The following is a 19774-nucleotide window of genomic DNA, read 5'->3' as shown; positions in this document are numbered from 1 at the left end:
ATTTGAAAGCACATGCTTGAAACCTAGTATTTTTTTCCTGTTTTGTTCTGGTTTTAGGGAAGGATCTAGTGTGGTCTTATCCTCTCCGGCCTGATGAGTGAATCCTCTGCCAAAGCCTGTCTCCTAAAGAAGATGGAGGGGAGTGATCCTATTAGGAGTCAGAGTGCCCTCTGTCGGTGCTAGAAAAACAAAGACAGTGGCACCTCTTCTGAAATAAATAAATAAATGAATATCTACGACACATTTTCATTTGGAGACAGAACATACTATTTTCCCATCATTTCTGCTCTACTTGATAGCAGGAAATGGGAAAGACGAGGAAATCACATGCAGCAAAGTGTCTGGAAGGCTGGATTCAAACCCCAGACTCTGCAATACGTCTCAGCGCTGATACATGGCACGCTCTCTACCGGGACGCCCTTACCCCTAGCTATTTTTAAACTGCTGTAGGTGTGACAATCTCAGTTTCATGAGCAATCGGTACAGTTCAATGAACACAGCACAGTCACAGTGGTATCTATACAGGGTTTAATGGCACACGAATGCCCACTGAGTACATCGCAGTCCACTCAAATCAAATGAAATCAAATTCTTACTGATCTCTGCTCATCAGAAACCCCTTAAGAATGTTTAAGTTAGTAAAAGGCATATCATGTTGCTGAAATTTGTCACATTCATACACAATGATACAACAGACTGGTGGCTTTATGAGAAGAAAGCAGTATGTGGAGCAATAGTCATTAGTGATTACAATATGGCCACTGTAGAAAGCTTTTAGCGAGTAAATATAATGGTAAAAATTACAAATTACAAGGTCATTATGAGCAATGACTGCAAAATTTGGTAAATTATGATAATCAGGTAAAAACAAAGCACTAAAGGTACTTTCTAATAAACGTAAATGGCAAACCATACAATTATACAACAACAAAGAAATCAAAACACAAAAAAAGAGGAAAAACTTTGTTTAGGCTCTGCAGTGTGGCTTGAGGACACATTCCAGTGGATACCAATCTGAGCTGAGAGCTCCTACTTCATCTATCAGTGTGCGAGAGAGTCAAGGGTAAATCCTGGCTGGTGGAAACGCTTCTTCACCAAAAGGGACACCTGAACATTTGGAGGAGAAAAGAAAATGTCAAATTAAAAGAAGAGAAAGAAAAAGAGATCAACCTGTGGCACAGTAATTGCATTTAAAACTGCCCAAGATAACTTTTCTGCAACAATCTTCACACATTCAAAGTCATGACTTCAGTTTGATTTAAGGTGGATTCTTGCAGCCAGGCTCTGACTAACCCTGAAGCTGAAAATGTAAGGCATACTGACCATCCGATGTAGCACTGGCACAGATTTTCATGTGAGGTGGCTTGTTTGATGAGGAGCTCTACTTGTGTCGGCACATCCAGCGTCTCTTCGTTAGAGAAGTCACGACCTATAGGGAACAAACTCTGGTCACAGATCTGCTCCGGCAAAATCAATCTGCAAACACGGCTCGACTTTGTTCAGACAACACAAAGGTGCTTTTAGGATAGTGCAAGATCTGAAAAGACCTCTCGTCTCTGTTATGTTCCCTTTTGTTATTAAAGCTCTGCTGAGCTCATTTTTGATCAGACATTAAATTGGAAATGTATGCGAGGGACTTGGGACTGGTTTGGTTTCAGGAGGATGCTGATGGACTGCAAGTCCCTGCTTATCCAAGAAATTTAACTTTAAGTATGTTTTGTACCTCCAGTACAATGTGTTTAAATTAAAAATATTATTCATAAATATTTAGCATTTACTTATTTAAAAAAAGAGGGTACTTTATCGACGGGAGAGTGAAATGTGCAGTAAAAATGTCCCACTTACCCGTAAGTTTGTCTCGCACTCTGTTAATAATCTGAATAGCCTTCTTGTTGAGTGCCTCAGGTTGTACCAAGCCATCTCCAACTAAAAACACACACACACACACAAAAATACTAGCATCAACAACTATTGGCAGCTTTAAAAAAACAAATTATGCTGTGTCTATACCAAACCTGTTCGCAGCTAAAGGAAATCAAAGCAGATTTGTGTCCTGCCTTACCACAGAGCAGTGACTTGCAGCGATCATTATGACAGCGAGTGCTCAGTATTTTGATGGCAAAATAAGCAGAGCAGACCTAAAAAGCTGTAATACAACAAAATAAAATCACTTAAGTCTGAATAAGCAGGTAACTCACTGAAGGAGTGAATCGACTCGGGCACAGTGGTCCCTGCTTTCTTGTGCGTGGTCTCTCCAAGGTCAATTCCCTCAAGAGCCTCTGTAGATGACGCCACATAGTCAGAGATTAAAAAAAAGATTTTTCCTTTATTAAATAGAAAATGAAACATAGTTATGGTTACAGCTTGTGTTGGAAACTGACCAACTGACTGCCCGGCGGTGTACGAGTCGGTCCTGGTGCGGGAGCGTTTGGTTCCTTTTGTGTTTGCTGTGGGCGAAACGGGAAAAGTGTGCATTTAAAAACATACACAAACTCCTCTGGAGCATATTTCATTTACCTCATTTACCAGGAAGGATCACCACCTCTCTGACTGCTTTAAAGACAGAAACTCGGGTTTCTTCCACAGTTATGTGCACTATTCATTAAAAGTGGTCAGATTATAGGAAAGGCCTCTCTCTTTATGTTGTCCCCCAGATTTATTCAACCCATCTGTGACCTGAAAGTCATGTTTCCAGCTCCTTTGCATTAAATGGGTCCGGTTTGCTCTGGTGGCTATTCAGTAAATGGCTATAGTAACACACACTGTAGAGAATACACTAATGAGCGTTTAACTAATGCAGCTGTAAGTCCCTGTAAGGAGAAAGTGGTTTTATGCACAGATCCCTGGCTGCTTCTTATTTCTTAAACATACTAACCCCAAAATGCTGAACTCCTTTATAATCAAAGTGACATATTCCACTTTTTTTTGATTAAATGTCTTGCTAAAGGCAACCATAACAGTATTAGTAGAGAAGGTGCCACAGAGATTTATTCACTGTGTACACTTGAGTTTAACCAGCGACCTTTAGATGTCTGAAGCACTTCATTAACCGTTTCTCTCGAAAACACAAGCTAAGCAGAAGTCCAGTGCAGCTTGATGCGAGTAGATTTAACGCTCCCCACTCTTCACCGCCACAAAAAGAAGTCTTTCAGCTTGAACAAGTGTAATCTGCTCTGACTTTAACCAAACTGTTACCGGTCTGAGCTGGTATGCTGCTGTGGTTATGTGAGGCTGTAATATGTTGATCTAACATCTGTACTCAATTTAAACAGCTGGCATTTCCTTACTGTCCATAAGCCTCCAGTTGAGCAGCGGGTCGTAGACGAAGGCCTCCAGCACAGCCATGACGCTGTCCCGGTGCTCCCTCAGCACCTCCATCACTGTGTGGCACGTGATCCTGTAGTTACCATCCAAGCCCGTCACCTGACGCACATGACATTTGGGAATTAGGTTTCCATTCTGCGTGTGCACGTCACAGAAATATCAGTATACTTGTAAACAATGATCCAATAACATGTTCTGAGTTTAGTAGTAGAACAGCCTCTCTGTTTGTATTTAGAAGGCTGAAAATAAGTTTTAAGAAGATTTCATATGTCTAAAAAAAACAAAAAAAAAAAAAAACTTTTGCAGTAGCTTAAAAGGCAAAACTTAAACCTCTTACAATGCAGAATTTTATTTCTTGATGCTTTAATTTTTAATTCCTTTCCTTCCTTTGCTCATTAAATTCAAGGCACAGTGAGTCACAGCTTCTGATAAAACTCTGCACAGTCACAGAAGACTAATTATTATTTGGAATGAAATAAAGAAGACAAAGAAGAAGCAGCTCAGGCAGGATTCACTTCAGTAGAGGAATACTTGTCGTGTTTAAGGGTGGGGGCCTTTGACACCAGAATAAAATGAATGTACTAGAAAGACTTTTCTGTTGCAGAGTCTCCGACTGTCTAACCTAATTAAACGGGACTATAACTGCTTTAAGCTAGGCCATAGGGAGGAGTGAAAGAGGCATTTGGCAGGTGGGGAAACCCTAAGATCTGCCATAGCGGTGCAGCAGAGAAAAATGACTTGCCTTAAAATAACTGACATTGATTTGAACTGTGAGCTCCGGCAGATTTTTCTTTGTGCCCACAAAAGCTTTGATCAGCTGACCAAAGCCAATTCTCTTGGCTCTCAGGTTTAAGTCTTTGTGTTTAAGTCAACTACATGATTTTGCATCATGACTGTTTTCAAACCCCTGGCCACAATGAAGCTAGTATAAAGGTGGATGTTGCTAAGTGAAACGAACAAGCATCATCGTCCTAAATTCAAACTGAGAATGTAATCAATGACCTAACCTAACCGTGGTAATGGACAAAACAGCAGCACCAGGCCAACACGGTCTGTGGCTAAAATTTACCACAAATACAGAATTACATTTTTTGTGGTCATTCCTCAGCGAGCAGGAGAGATACTTAACCAGCTTTATTAATATCTGCCTGTGCGAACAAATGACAAGGAAAAGGTAAGAGCAGGGGTGACGCTGCTCTGTACTGTTGAGCAAATATCTCCATGACACCAGGCACAAGAAATGCCAATCTGTAGCACCTGGAAAATGAACTTTCTTCATAATATTATGTATTGAACTACCTATCAGATTGAATGACTCATGACCACACATGGTGTTACCGTGAGCACACTTTACCACACTTCATACAGTTTGTCACACGCCAGCATAGTCGTATACCTCCATAGCATTGGTTAGCATCCTAGTCAGTCGGAAGGGAATCTTTTCAGGGAACTTTTCTCTGGTCATGGCCACCTGTTAGAAATGTATACGAGGGTAAGTTTAAAAAATATATTTAAATATATATCAGAGAAGTTTGTAATATATTTAATACAAATCTCCTCCCACCTCAAAACAGTCTCCAAAGTCGATGTGTAGGATCTTGCCGCTTAACCGGTCTAACATCAAATTGGATGGATGCCTGGAGAACAGAAACATCTCCTCAATAATGTTTTACCATTTTCTTTGTGGCCATTCTAACACTTTTTTACATTAATATAGGGTTTTTAGTGTTTTGTTTGAGAAGCTCACCTGTCACCCAGTCCGAGGATGTAGCCCACCATGGACATCACAGCCAGGGATCGAGTGTAGTTCGTCCTCCTGTCGAACCACACCTGTAGGAGAAATAACATTTGTGTTCTGAGCGCTCCTCTAGGTCATAATAAAAAAATATTGTGGGAAATGAAACAGAAATCTCTGGCAGGCTGCTGAACACATCTTTCCAGACACTTAAACACATGGAGCATCAGGTACACGGGGTACTAAAACTGATTCAATTTGATGGTCTCTTAGTGAAATCCTGCAGAGTCGGTGCTTTAAAAGTAGGACAGATAACCCAGAAAACCCATTCTTTAGGGAAAACAACAATTTTATTTCACTACACCTGTATCCCCGCAGTAATCAGAAAAATGAGAAACTACAAAGACCTACTTTGCTTGGTCTGCATCCAATGAAAACCTTTCCCAAAGGAAGACCAGTTTTGAGGTGACGCGGTATTTTATTTAGGAAGAGATGTTAATTCAAGAAGTTATTGGATCTATAATTAGACTCTCTTGATATTTTATCCAAGTACCACTGAATACATAAAGATAGTGAAAAGACCAAGTCCCCTCCTCTGCACTGCTGACAAAGTATAGAAGTGAAGCACTTTACCTCAGAGCTGGGGCTCTTGAGCCACAAGAGCTTGGCCAGGTCGTCTCCGGCTGTGTTATTGACAGCATGTTCAAACACCTCCACCTTCTCCATCAGCGTCAGGTGGTCGTAGTCTGGAGCCATCTGGAGTGAGAGTTGAAAGTCTTTAAAGTCTTTCGCTATTCAGAATTTAAAAATTCAAACAATTAGCAAGAAGCACAGGTGATCGACAGAACATAGACATTCATAAAACTTGAGTTGTCACCCCCATGGTGTTCGATTGTGTTCAAAATGTAACTGCTCACCAGTATAAGAAAAGACATTTACAAATGTTAATCAAATACTTTTGGAAATAAACCGCTGTTCTTAAATATCTGATATTTGGTTTCTTTCTGTTTTTATTCAGACCACCGACAGCCTGGGGGCCTGCAAGAGGCAGCTAGGATAGGCTGTTAATATGTTTAAAAGGGGAAAAAAAGTCAGATTAATCTGATTGAAAATCATAAACTGGATGCAAATTGTGCAAATCTTTTTCTGGTTTTAAGGCCTTGTAAACGTCACACTATAAGCCACATTCACCCATTTGCTGTTTCTATCACAGACACACTCACACACAGCTGAAGTGAAGTGTTTGTCCTTCATGATTTTTCCCCAACGACATTTTGGCATGAAGACTGAAGGAGCCAGGCATCAAACCACTGACTTTCCCCCCTGATCCTGGTATTGGGTCAAGAGCTTTTACTTTCTGCAGTGATGTTTTAGCAAAGAAAATTATGTATTTTGTTGTTCTCCTTTGACTAATTAGGAATTCCGGGGGGGATCTGCAGTTAATTTGTCACAATTAAAAATCTGTAAATGTGTTTTCACAAAGAGTGATTGGTATTCATCAATATAATCACTGGAAACAGATGCTTCCTCAGCTCTGATGAATCTATTTAGTCTGTAGTTTTATATGAAAATGACAATTTATATAAACGAATAGGACCAGCTTGTTGGCACGAAACATAAACAACATGTGAGTACGTTCAGCCAATAACACATTAAAATGTATTTAGTAAGACAGGAAGCTAATTCATCATGTGAATGTGTTTTTTGTGACATGCTGAAGTTCCAAAGGAAGCTAACTGGCTGAAAAAGTAACTAATGGGATCAAACAACGTAAATAAGCACATAGTTGGAGAGAAAACATCCTGAAACTGTTGTCACTTATTCAGACAGTGGAAATAGAAGCAGTTCCTCACCCTGAGCATGATGCGATGTTCAATGTTGAGCAAAATCTTTTTCTTCTCTCTGTAGTCTCTGATGAGGGCATGCAGGGTGTCACAGTGGGGCACCCAGCCAATCAGGCCCGAGTTGGTGGACAGGGGGATCACTGCGTAGCGCTGAATGCTGATGAAGACAACACACAGCCGGGTTGAGCACAAACAACTTTGTCAGGTATGTGCGAGGTGAGTAAAACACAACTGTTTCTTGGAATTTGTGCGTGTGTGGTGACGCCAGAGTGTGTGTCTACCTGAGGTTCTTGCGCAAGGACGCAGGGTCGTTTGCCAGAAGCGTGTTAACCAGACCGAACAGCTGCATGACTCTCTCATCCTGCCTCAAGTCCTCATGGCCCTTCAACAGGAACATGAACTCGTGGCCATTACTACCTGCAGATGGGGCAATAAAATACAACAATGATGGACTGCTTGAACAATGGAAAGAAATGCATAAATAAACTCTTAATGGTTGGAAATGGCAGTGCTCTGTATTTTTGCCAGGGTCAACTCATACTCCTCTGAGTATGAGAACAAATGAGAACAAAATGATCAGCTCACCTTTGGTGAGCTTTGTCAAAAATTCCCCAAGTGCTTTTCAACAGAGCGAGAAATTTTCAACACAGGATTTCTAAATATACTCGTTTTCTATACTGACCTTTACCCTGAGCCATAGCACAAAGTACTGCTGTGCAATTTAGGTGTTTTAACTTTGCAATGCTAAAAGTTTGTAAAATTAAGCTTAAACTGAGGTTTATCTTCCAATTTACACACAGTAGAAAAACTTCGGCGAGTGTTTGAGCTGTCACTTCAGAAATCATCGTGCCACGAACTAAAGAAGAATTCCAGCAAAAAGGATTCGCAACTGACTATTAGCATCAGGACGCGAATAATTCTGACCAAATAAACAGCAGATATGCAATAAAGGATTAAAAAGACTCTGAAAGCCTATGATGCTTATGAAGTACCACAATACTTTCAGTATGTTAATAGCTGCTGGATGAACTATGATATTGACTCAGTCCTCTTGAGCAGAATGAAGTTTTCAGCATGACAGACAGGAAAACATGTTTCACTTATCTGAATTACAGACAATGACACTTATCTAATTGCTCCACTATTTCACCAACACAGTACTACCTTTAATGGAGTAAAACGAAGCTTCCAGTGGAAAATAATGCCCCTGTTCTATCCCGGGTCTGCTTCTAATGACAACCCCAGTAAGTACATTGTACCAGAAGAAGGAGCATCGAAAGTAAATCTAGGTTGCCTGCAGTGGCTGACAGGTCTTAATCTGAAGTCTTGCTCCAGAGGTCAGTTGATTTATTAGCCATCATCTTTTACAGAGTGTGTTATATAACACTGAAGGAATACATCAGAACAAAGTACAGTATTGTCCAGAGAAGTTTTGCAGTTGTAACCTCTCCCCAGCAGTAAAGCTGCAGCTGTCTGTGCAGACTTTGAAGGAATTAAACTTGGTCAATAACGCTGATTCTGAAGAAACACAAAGTCCTGTGATGACGGTTCAAACAGGGATATTGCTCTGCGCTACAAATTCTAAATCATGTATGCTTCACACACACTATCAGCCCTGCAGCACAAAAAAAAAAATCTATCACTGTAGTTTCAAGGTGGAAACCGCACCTCAGTGTCACCAATTCAATATCCGACTACACGTGAAATATGGTCACAATCTCCCCTTGTGCTTCTGAGGTATGGTGTTGAATAACGGCCAGAAAAGTTTCTTTTGCAGAAAATTATGTCGTCACACTGAAGTCAAACTTTGACCTTTTGCCTACATTATCTCATCAATTTAGCATTTTTGACTTATTAGACACGTATTATTATTATATCTTATATTGTAGCTTATTAATTCAGTCCACCGAGACCTAGTGGATGTTTGTGGCAAAATGTCCCTGAAGGGCAATGAATCCCTAAGATATCGTGAGAATCAGATTTACCGACAGTGGGGTAGGACAACCCAAAAACATATTGCCTCCGGTCACGGCTGGCGCTGGTACAGGGGCATAAAATGTGTGAAGCAGAATGAACAGTTTATGATTGATAATGTGTGGATTTGGCTTCAAGACAATGTGATATTACAGTGCTTTGCCATTTTAGAAGCACTTCGCTGTCATATTTCATATCACACAACGGAGCAGAGGGTAGCATGTCAAAGTTATTTATTTCAGTATTCAATTTAATAACAAAGAACAGTGTTGGGAGGGTTTGTGACGAACCGTGGTGTGCCCCCGTATGTTCATTCGGAAGAGACTGGGAAAAAAACCAAGACTCTTTTGGTAGAAAGTTAAATAACCATCGAGTCTGGTCCACGTGTGGTGAGTGGAATTCATATTTGCTTATCACTTGTTTGATCTTGCTTCTGGTGGTATGAACGTTTTCTACGGTCATATTCTAGCCACACCACATGCCATGACCGATGAATTCAAAATAAACTGTGCCCTGTTTATTGTTGGATTCGATTAATATTGAATTTTCTCTAATGTGACGGCCCATGCCCGCTGAAAGCATATGACTAGAAATATTCTTTAATCCATTTTCCTAATATAATGGGTTCAGAGCCACAAGGGCTGTGCAATTTTCTCCTAATCTTACCCATGATGGTGAGTTTGCGTGGGCGCTGCTTGGAGGTGATGACCTGCAGGGAGGGGGCGATGGACTGGATGCGAATGATAGGCTGGTTGGGGTCATAAGTGCCGGGTACAGCAAGCTCCAGGTCTCGACACATCAGCAGCTTCGGAGAAACATATTGCAGCTCCAGGGAGGTCAGCTGTGAGGAAAGTTGATGAGGTGGGGGTGTAGCACAGGAAGAGACAATTAGTTTTAAGTCTTGTGTACAAAAACTTCACTGACAAAGCAGCGCCTGCCAAGCCAACAGTGCCTAAAGCAATATGCATATTGTAGCAGACACTGGCTCATATCCAAGTTAAAAGGCTTTATCCAGAGAAACTTGTTTATACGCAGCTTTTTATAAATCATCTGGAACATTTCACTTTCTTAATGCATTTGCTGCTTGTCTGCAACCATCAGTCATTTACACTGCATCAAATCTGAATGTGGCACACTATTTAAAGGCCTTTATGGTTCATTTCTGAATGCTGATGTATGGTTACTGTCCCGCCCTGCGCTGGAACTGCCATTTGGATGCATTCTGGGAAGGGTTTATCTCTATGTTAATGCCCTGTGGGGGAATATTTGCACTGCTCCCAGCATGTCGTAATGCTGCAGTGTATTTCATGCTGCGTACTGTAATGTCACAGCAGGGTGCATCCTTGAGAGCAGGGCCATGCTACAGTGTCAAATAGCATCGCCATCTTCATTTATTATGTGCAGTACAAGCTGCTGACAGAACTATTTTTAATGTCACTCTTCAACAATGTGATGATAGCTGCTAGGAATGGCATCTATCAATTCAATTTCATCTCTTCTCCTATAGCAACAAGCCCTGCTTTCTATTGAAGCATCTACCCATTATGTTGTACCAAAGTGGCTACAACAATCTGACAGATGCTGATAGTTAAAACCAAACAATTGACCACAGAAAATAAACTACCTGCAACTTGTAAAATATATCTCGAAAAATATTCTGCCTCTTGTGAAATTTTACATTAGGATATTATGCCATAATTTAATAGACAGAGTGGCGCCTGAGGGCGTGACAATAAAATGAGCAATGCTATCCACTGATGCTGTGCCATTCCTCTTCCTACATCATCACTCTCATCACCATCCTGCCGTCTTTCAACATCTTGCAACATTAGTTTTTTTCTTCCTGCTCAATGACTTTAAACAGAGATGGGGGAATGAAAGAAGTCGCTATCATTAGCTCCCATTCAGTGTTGTTTCTAATGTTGGTATGCTGGCAAAAAACACACAGTAGCCATTAGTCTTTTATGTCATATTACACGACTAGGAGACATTTACCATCTTAAGATCAAAGAATGAGTCGGGGCATGAAATGCAAAATCTATAATCTGATGAAACACTGGAATGGACACAGACGTGGTGAGATGTCAGCTCAGATTTTTCCAGGAGGCACAAAAGACGTACTCTGACGTACCATATGACACAGTACGTGCACAAAAATGCTAACACTGTACATACACTGCATATACTGTTGAATATTACTATATGAGGCACACTGCAGTGATCATTAGGATGGTGATTTATATATTATTAACAAAAAAAGTAGTGTAACTGACTGTAGGCTTCATATTTTCAATCACCTGTGGCAGCTGCTTGGAGATGCGTCTGAACACGTGGTAGTAGAGGTCCCAGGCCTGAGTCAGGTCTTTAACATTTCCAGAGCGCATGTACTTCCTGCACCAGTCTTGTGCCTCCATCAGGTCCCTCCCATAAGCCTGTAGCATGAAGTAAGAGAAACACAAGTGTTTTCTTTTTGTGTCCAATTTCTTTTCTCTCCTGAAAGCTATTAAATTTTTAATTTGGCTTATGATAAATTTATATTGTGTGGGATGGTGGAAGCTTGGAAATATTTCTACCACTGCTGTTGCTGATGAGGATCCAAAAAAAAAGTATATATATAATATGCACAGGCCACCAAGGCCCCTCTATAAGGTAGAATGATTTAACATCAATTTTCTATCTTCCGGCCTCCATATCAGAACACATTTTGTTTTCAACAGTTTAGTTGAAGCATGGATAGAATGTTTAATCATTAATCTTTAAGCCTTTTTTGACAGAAATGCAATAAAATAATGTGAAAGCCATCATTTACATTTAGGAACAGAATCAGAAGCCAGTGCACACATGCTTGAGTACTGTTTCCAGTCCCTGTCATCATTGCTTGCACCGCGACAACAAATCAAACCGAGAAGATTCAAACCTGATTGAAAGAGGTCTCTTTGAGGGTCTGTGGTCCCCTCTCCATCATGGCATGTAGGGGTTCCAGTACAGCAAACATGCCCTTGACGTTGCGCTCACCGAAGTACAGACGGGATGCCTCTTCAAGGCCCTCGTGCCACATCTCATGCCACAAGATGGCCACTCGGATGAGCTCCTCACTCACCTGGATGAAGGGAAACAAAAGGAAAAGGTCAGTCTGTAGCGTAATGATGACCTGTTTTTACAGGTAAAATCTCGACAATTTAAAATTGTTTTATACAGAAAATATAAATTGCAAATATTTTAAAGAAAAAAGGAAATGCAAAGTTCACCTTCATCAAGCTTTTTCCTTTTACAGGGTGATGTACATTACAATTCAATTACAATTAGAAATGTTCACAATCACAACAAAAAAGGCTGAATTTCCTCCTCTGCTGCTAATTAGCCTTTCCCATTTAATTTTAAATGATACAACAAGTCATAACAAGAACCAGAAAACCTTATCTACATTTCTATAACTCCTGTTTGGAAATTAAATATTTTGTTAATTATATATATAAAGAAGAAGCTACTGTCAGCTCTGCTCCCTCATTAATATGGAATCGCCACAGCAGTTAGCTCTGTTTGACTTGGCAGGTTTAGTCTTAATTCATTTATTTAAATGCTGGACGCTGGAACCTTGTGTCTTCTCCCAGGTTCAAACCAGGGATCAGCCACTTGTTAGCCAAATGTTTAGACCACTAGACTATAAAGTTCACATTTAACCCAATGGAACAAACCCACAACTATTTACTATGCAATTTATAAAGATGTTTTAATTCAGTAGTGCAACAGAGATGTTTTACCATCATAGCTTGCTGAACTAAGGTGTTGCAGTGTTCACACATGTTCTTCAGGATCTTGTTGGCAGCATTGTGGCGGGCGGTAGTGGTGGACTTTGAAGCCACAGTCAGTGGGTAGATCAAAGCCTGCATGTGAACACAGAACAAACGCTGATCACTGAGGGTACAGCTTTTAACTTTTCATAAAAGAAATATGGCTGTGTGGCTGTTCTGTGTTCTAAAATATAGCCTCCAGTAGAATAAGCAGACTTACCTGGGGATGATATCGTCCAATGTCGGTTAGCAGCTGGTGGATCAGACGGCCCACCAGGGCTCGAGGGGTGTCGATTCGAGCTATAAGCTGCGGGATGACCTGTAAATATAAAAACATTGCACTATTCTCTCAAAATTGCACTCAAATCAGCCTTTTCTCCCACCCAAAAAAATATTTTTCATATGATTTTATTTCTCTACATATATTACCTGCAGCCAGGTGTCTATTTGAATGGTCTTGATGCCTTCCACCAGAGCTTCATTCACTTCGGGCCAGTGACCATAATCAAACCACAGAGTCAAAACCCTGAGCAGTAGAAAACAAAATAAAACTAGACTCTCTCTTCCTTTTTGACCATTGTGAATCAATCACAGTCAGCCACTAGAGGGCCTCCTGTACTCACATAGCATGTATGGGTGCTCTTTGGGCTACTTGTCCAGTGTGTGTGTGTGTGTGTGTGTGTGTGTGTGTGTGTGTTACAGTCAGACACAACTCACCTAAGCGTGTCCTGCAAGTTATTTCCTCTGGACAGGGAAATGGAGCGGAAAAAACCTTGCACAGCAGGAACTGTGTACAGGAGCAACGTCTTTGAGAGGTCCTAAAGCGAGAGAGTATAAAAAAATATGCTTTTCATGATTAAAAAACAAACAGTCAGATGACACAAGTCAAGCTGCAGTTTTCAGCCATGTCAGTCTTGACTTTTGACCATTTTGATGTCAAATATTGCGGTTTTAGATTTATGTGGTGTATTATCAGTTTGAACCTGAATTCTTATATGTTTAATGTGTTTTAGATGACAGCGAGACATTAAAAGATTCTGACTGATGAACAGTTTTGAAAATTGGCGATAATATGTGTATAATGGCTTACACACCAAGTCAGGTATGTTAAGTATCATAAAGCACTAGCTGAATTTAGAGCGCTTGGACAAGAGGACACCGAATGCTCAGTGTCATTTCCGTAACTCACCTCATTGACCTTCTTCTGACCTGGTGAGGGCACAGGACTGGGATCAGTGCTGTCAACTTCACTGTCGCTGTTGCTGGCTTCACTATTAGCACTGGCACCACTGGCGTGCCGCAGCTTCTTCTTTTCATCTCGCCCTTGGTTTTGGTGTTTGTAGTGCAGCACTGCCTCAAAATTCATCACAGCCCAGGCGTGCCAAGCCTGCCGAAAGATGGTTCAAACTGAGTGAAACTGGTGTTCGGAGCTATTAACTGGAAATAACTTCCACGTTTGTTCATGATGTCATTTTCCAGTTTGCTATGGGACAGATATCTCCCAGGGCGCTGTAATTTCTCTCATACAAACATATGAGTTTGATGTTTGCACTGTTATGCAACCTGCTATTAAAGGTTGAAGCTGAAGCAAGTTGGTGAAGATGGATGGGGAGAGAGTCTGTAGAGACATCTCTGTAGCCTGCAGCACAGGCAGAAAAAGCAGAGATGCTTTCAGCTCTTCCATCACCACATATCTTTGATGTGATGGAGCGCAGAAAACAATTGGAGAGTATCTACTGAGCAAAATAATAAGGGCGCAAGAATGGAGGTCTAAGGTTTTCGTAGTGGCATAACAGGGCTGAGACGTTTACTTACTGACACAGCTGGGATTTTATTGCAGCCAGAGAGAGAAGCCAAACGTTAAAGGTCAGAGTTAAAAGAGAGGAGCTGACCTTGTACCAGTTGCGGTCATGCTCAGTTGAATTGCTGTAATACTGCAGAACTTTGGGGATGGTGCTCTCATTGATGCCCTGCAGACTGAGCTGCCACTCCCCCAGCTTCAAGAAACATCTAAATGGAGAAAGAGAGAAGAGGGAAATTCACTCTAACATTAGTACTTCAATCACATGTAAATATACCATTTTGACTGGCAGAAAGAAGTTATTTGGTGCACTATATATTATAAGTCAGATTTAAGCCCTTGATATTTCTGGCATTAAGAATAAAAACCTCTTTTAGACCATGAGAAGGTAATAAAGATCAGCGCCATTAAGAGAAGCTCTGCAGAAGAAGATAATTCAGTGACTACATTAGTGACAAGGAAACAAATGTACGCCAGGGACAAGCCAAAAAGAAATATCTCCATGAGTTTATAAGCTTGCTTATGTTGTCATTGCTTATAAAGACTTGGCAGTCACATTCAGGAAATCCAAGGGTAGTTTATATAAAAAGGTCCGATAATGATGCACAGCTTGGAAGTCTCATAGGCATATATCAGAAGTAGTAATACGTGAGGCAACAGTTCATTTATCTACTGAAAGGCTGGAGATTTTCAATTATCCAAACCAATTTTCCTCTAATTTAACCCAACGGTGAGCTTTGTGGCATCCCAGGAGGACTTTGCTCAATCCATCATCCAAAAAAACACAGATGCTTACAGGCAAAAGTCAAACTAGTTGTGCTTGGCAGGGCCAAGACACATAATTCAGATAAAACTACTTTAAACTGAGAAACTGGCAAGAACTGCTTTGTCACACCATCTATCAGTACTGTGAATATGTCAGAGCCCCTCCAATAAATTGCCTTTTGGATTACGTAATTTCGTACGAGTGCTTTTCCATGCAGATGTACAGCTCAAGTTCAGCATCTGTGTGGAACTGTGTCCGTAAACTGTTGACAGGTTCAACTTTTACTGAAAGAAGGAGTTAAGGCGAGGCATCTGGTGACATTGGAACATGTTTCTTCCGGCTGCAGACCCCAGAGTTATTGATTAGTATCAGTGGAATTATACAGGATAGTTTGGGGGTGGAGGTGTCTGTATGACTGTGTATATGTGAGTGTCTGAGCAGTCCAGGTGTTCTCCATACCATGTAGTCAGGCTGTATTAAAGAAAGTGTGTCAGAATGTCTAGAGAGAACCCGTCCTGACTGACAGCGTACAGGTGTTTTTCCCCGTCATGCATTTTTTTCTTCTTTTTTTTTTTTTTACACAACCATTCTGTGGAAGATGAAAAAGTGAGTGGAAAAAGCCCCTTCTACCCACGTTCCCACTTATGTGTTGTCACGTTTGATTTATGAGATGGGAGGGTACACATGACTGCTCTGTGCACATGGCCAAATGACACTGTGTGATTTACTGTACATGGATTATACCTGTTCCCATGCAACACCTCTTGCTTATTTTGACTTATTTGAGAAACAATGCAGCACATCCAAATTCTTTAAAAAGTAATCAGTCTCTTCTGCACAAAGAAAAGCAGCTAAACCATAAAAGAAGGAAGTCTTAGATATCTTTCTCAAATATTTTGATGAGCCCACAAGAGCGTGCATCTTTTTTAACAGTCTGAAGTCTTTCCCAGTCATTTTTGGGAACATGAAACCTTCCATTTTCTCAGCCCAAAGAAAAATAAAAATAAAAAAATCACAATCTAAAACCACACAACAGCTACTGGAATGTCGAGTTTTCAAAAGACTTTACTGCATCTTTCTTCCACTGTGAGGTGAGGTGATGATAGGGTAAAGGTGCAAACCAATGTGCCAGGACTATCAAATGAACAGCACAGCGCCTACTGGAAAAGGTGCAAACTAACAGCACTGTGGTGGTGATACCCATCAGCATGGTGCCACATTTCCTGCCAATAGATTTGTTTATTGAAAGCTTTGAGCCTTGGAAGAACAGAAAAAACTAAAATCACACAGGATGCCGGTGGATTTGTAAAAGGTGCTATGCCAGAATGGGTCACGCTCGTGGAAATAAAACTGCACTGGACATGACCCTACGTGTTTAGAGCATGAGGGAGGAAATACATGAGGTTACTTTTTCCTTGCCTCAGCATGTTGCTTTGAGTTTTCTCTGCCATGCCAGAGTGGGTATACAGAGACTGGCAAAGGGGAATAAATTCTCAGCTTCTTAAATGATTTCTTTAAAACTAAAGCTACAACATTGCAGTTCTGAAAGTCCACTTCTATTTTTCCATCTTTAAAGAAAACTCAACTTAAAATGCAACCATTTAATGTTCTGTTGTCAATATTAACATAAGTGATGGCCCTTGTTACACTCAGTTAACTCAGAAAAGTGTGACATTGAGTCAGTGTGAATAATCCCAGGATTATGAAACTGAAATAACAAACAGGTTTAATTTTCCTTGTTAACTCGTTACACTTCCTCCTGTGACATGTTCTCCAAGAAAGCTTGTATTTGTTTGGCGATACGTCTGTGTTACTGTGTTTCCAGAAAAAGGTCAGACCTGGCCATCAGCTTGTAGAGCTCCTGCTTCCGCTGATGGTCCTCAGCTGCAACGGCGTGTTGAGCTTGCTGTTGCACTCCTTGCACAAAATGCTGCATGTGCTGGAAAGCGTCGATCTGGAGAGATGCAAATAGCAATAGCAAATAAACTTTAGCATGACTTTAAAATATATTTGTGTACGGTTTGCATCCTAACGAAATCAGTTAAGTCAAACTACACAAACTGCACATTTATGATTAGTCTTTTATTTCTGGTTTGACAGGTTTGTGAGTGTTTTATCAACGCTGATCACTTTTTTAATTCGTGCATTCACGACAACCAACAGCAAACACTGTTTTCTGAACATATCAGTGTCGGTGGGCTTACTGTTGGTTCTACAGGGGAAAGCCTGCTATTCTGTTTTGCTAGCACACCTCTGCAGTCAAGGTTTTTGTTAAGCTGGTTAAGACCTCCTATGACGTGATCTTAAAGCAAAGAAAAGTGTCCTATACACTATTCAACATCCCCAGACTTCCAATGCTGACCAGTAATCTACATCTTTTTCACCTGATCATCTGCATGAATGCATATATATGAATGACTTTAAGATCACAGTTTGAAACAAGAGAAAACAGATAAAGCCATCATTTCCAAAAGCATTGCCTTTAATGCTAATTTGACTATTACTGGTAGATGCCTTACTACTGTGTGATTCAGTCATCAGTGACAGGGCTAATGTCCCTGAACATTTTAAAACCCAGAAACAGTAGGGTCCTGCCCCTGCTCTTGGTCTCTGTTTTTATATTATTTGTCAGTTGAGCAGAGCAGCTGGTCCTGGCAACAGCAGTGCTCATGCTCACACTCACACTTACCTAAGTCCCCTAATGAGAATGCAGCCTGGAGCCACATATGCTATTTAACACCTAGAAATAAATCTGGACATGTTTAAGTGCGTTTGGGGGTGTGTATACTGTTTGCGAATGGGTGCAAGTGTGCTTGCGTGTGTAAAATGGCACAGGGTGACACACACATTGAAACCTTGAGTCACTGCCACCAGTATTTGGCAGTTTGACCTGTGTTACTGTGCTGAATGCTGGAACACAGAAAGAACAAGTGTTTCTGAAGAAGTACTAACATTTATTAGCACTTTTTCCATTGTTGCCATGGATATTTAAGATTAATAACAACATTCATGTAAATGTAACAGCTGGGTTGTTTTACTGATCAATGAAATATTGTAATTCTGTCAAATCTGCCACTTATCACAGCACTCTGCAAAATTATACATTTCCATCCACAGTTGCTGCTGGAAGCCCAACTTAAGTAAAAACTGAATAAAACTTAATTCACAATTGAACAATATTGCATTGCAAATATGTTAACAATGGCTTTTTTTTTCAATCCCCCAAAATGCTCTTTCAAATTGTATTTCAGGATAAAAAATCCCCTAATGATTATAATTATGGAGCCTGTTGAGGAAAGATTTACAGACGTATCTGAAGACAAGATTGCATAACAGATTTTTCCTCTGGCTGTCACCGACTGCCTGCACTGACTATTAGTGATACATGCCAATTAATGTAAGAACCAGTGCTCACTACACTGTTTAAACTTGTGGGCAGCAGACACAAGCACTGATGTCTCATCATGTTTTAATTTAAAATGGTGAGTCTTCTGTCAGAATTACATATCCAGCAATAAATAAACAAGCAATTAATATTTTTCACATTATTTATGTTATTTCTGGCTCATTTAAACCTTTCAAATGAATAAATCGGCTGTTTATGAAATTACTGTATGGTGACTAATATAAGCACTCCCTTTCTAGCCTCCACAAAACTTTGATCATTACTTCATTTATTCTCAAAACACGCATACAAGAGTGATAAATTAGATCTCTAGTCATGCTGCCCTTTGCTTTTTAGGAAACATTAATTTTGAACCTACAAAAACATTGTTGATGGTCCTACCTTGCGGCCGCTCTTCCACATGTACTTCATGTAAGCATAGGTAACGTGAGGGTGGGTTGTAGGCAATGGGTGATCAAGTTGCTTGGAGGGGTCAACACCTAGGAGGAGGACCAGGGTCTTATGGGCCAGTGCCTAGAGGGAGAAAGTGGCCAAGAAAAAGTACCCGAGTCAGAAGACTCACAGTTCAAGAAGAATTTGGAAGATGAAATCACAGATATTACCCCTGACTTTTAGGGACTTGCAAAACTACAGAAACATCAACCTGTATTTGTCTTTAGTTGAAAACAGGTTTTTAGAAAAGAGGAAGACAGATTAAGACATTAAGATGGCCGTTCTCGTCTACTTTTAATGTAACAGTGAGTTATTGGAGATTCTGCTATCTTTTGTGTGCACTTAAATATAATAAGAGCAGATGTGGAAAAAATAGTCAACCATCTACCATCAATTATAAAAACGTTGAGGTCAGGGACAGAAAATTGCACAAATTTAATAGAGAAGATATGAACGATCAGGTTTCTAAACAGTGCTGATTGAAGGTGTGCAGCTGTTCTACTTTCATCAGTGCCAGCTAAAAACATTTCAAATGAAATATCATTTCATTTCAGGATAGTTGCACTTCACTTTGTTAGAAATGACCTTCCTTTTTCCTCCTGGAAAAACTGATCAGAATCAGCTCTGATTTTGTTCTGAGTGCTGTGTGACTAGAATTCATCAGTAGAATGCCTTCCCTTGTACAAACATGTCACTGTACT

General features: G+C 40.4%; 1 protein-coding gene across 3 annotated transcripts in view; it reads right to left on the bottom strand.

Annotated features, from left to right (window-relative positions):
- Nucleotides 1-511: 511 nt before the first annotated feature.
- The window catches only part of mtor (mechanistic target of rapamycin kinase), a 75568-nt gene continuing 56305 nt past the window's right edge, over nt 512-19774 (bottom strand). For all 3 annotated transcript variants that reach the window (XM_085444785.1, XM_085444787.1, XM_085444786.1), the window contains 23 exons: nt 19023-19154; nt 17074-17189; nt 14561-14678; nt 13858-14055; nt 13386-13486; nt 13098-13194; nt 12889-12987; nt 12639-12761; nt 11795-11977; nt 11175-11309; nt 9544-9718; nt 7185-7320; nt 6913-7060; nt 5693-5815; nt 5072-5154; nt 4889-4961; nt 4721-4795; nt 3288-3423; nt 2382-2447; nt 2199-2279; nt 1846-1926; nt 1324-1429; nt 512-1107 (listed from right to left, as the gene is read on the bottom strand). In XM_085444785.1, coding sequence (XP_085300911.1) covers nt 1092-1107; nt 1324-1429; nt 1846-1926; nt 2199-2279; nt 2382-2447; nt 3288-3423; nt 4721-4795; nt 4889-4961; nt 5072-5154; nt 5693-5815; nt 6913-7060; nt 7185-7320; nt 9544-9718; nt 11175-11309; nt 11795-11977; nt 12639-12761; nt 12889-12987; nt 13098-13194; nt 13386-13486; nt 13858-14055; nt 14561-14678; nt 17074-17189; nt 19023-19154 — 2601 coding nt within the window. In that variant the 3' untranslated portion in view covers nt 512-1091. The remainder of the gene's footprint in view (nt 1108-1323; nt 1430-1845; nt 1927-2198; nt 2280-2381; nt 2448-3287; nt 3424-4720; nt 4796-4888; nt 4962-5071; nt 5155-5692; nt 5816-6912; nt 7061-7184; nt 7321-9543; nt 9719-11174; nt 11310-11794; nt 11978-12638; nt 12762-12888; nt 12988-13097; nt 13195-13385; nt 13487-13857; nt 14056-14560; nt 14679-17073; nt 17190-19022; nt 19155-19774) is intronic.

This window comes from Copadichromis virginalis, linkage group LG20 (genome assembly GCF_057382275.1).
Source record: "Copadichromis virginalis isolate Kocher_CV1m ecotype Utaka linkage group LG20, C_Virginalis_male_GT1.1, whole genome shotgun sequence".
In the NCBI taxonomy this organism is placed as follows: Eukaryota; Metazoa; Chordata; class Actinopteri; order Cichliformes; family Cichlidae; genus Copadichromis; species Copadichromis virginalis.
Note: the sequence above shows the minus strand (reverse complement) of the source record. Positions and strands in the feature narration are given on the sequence as shown.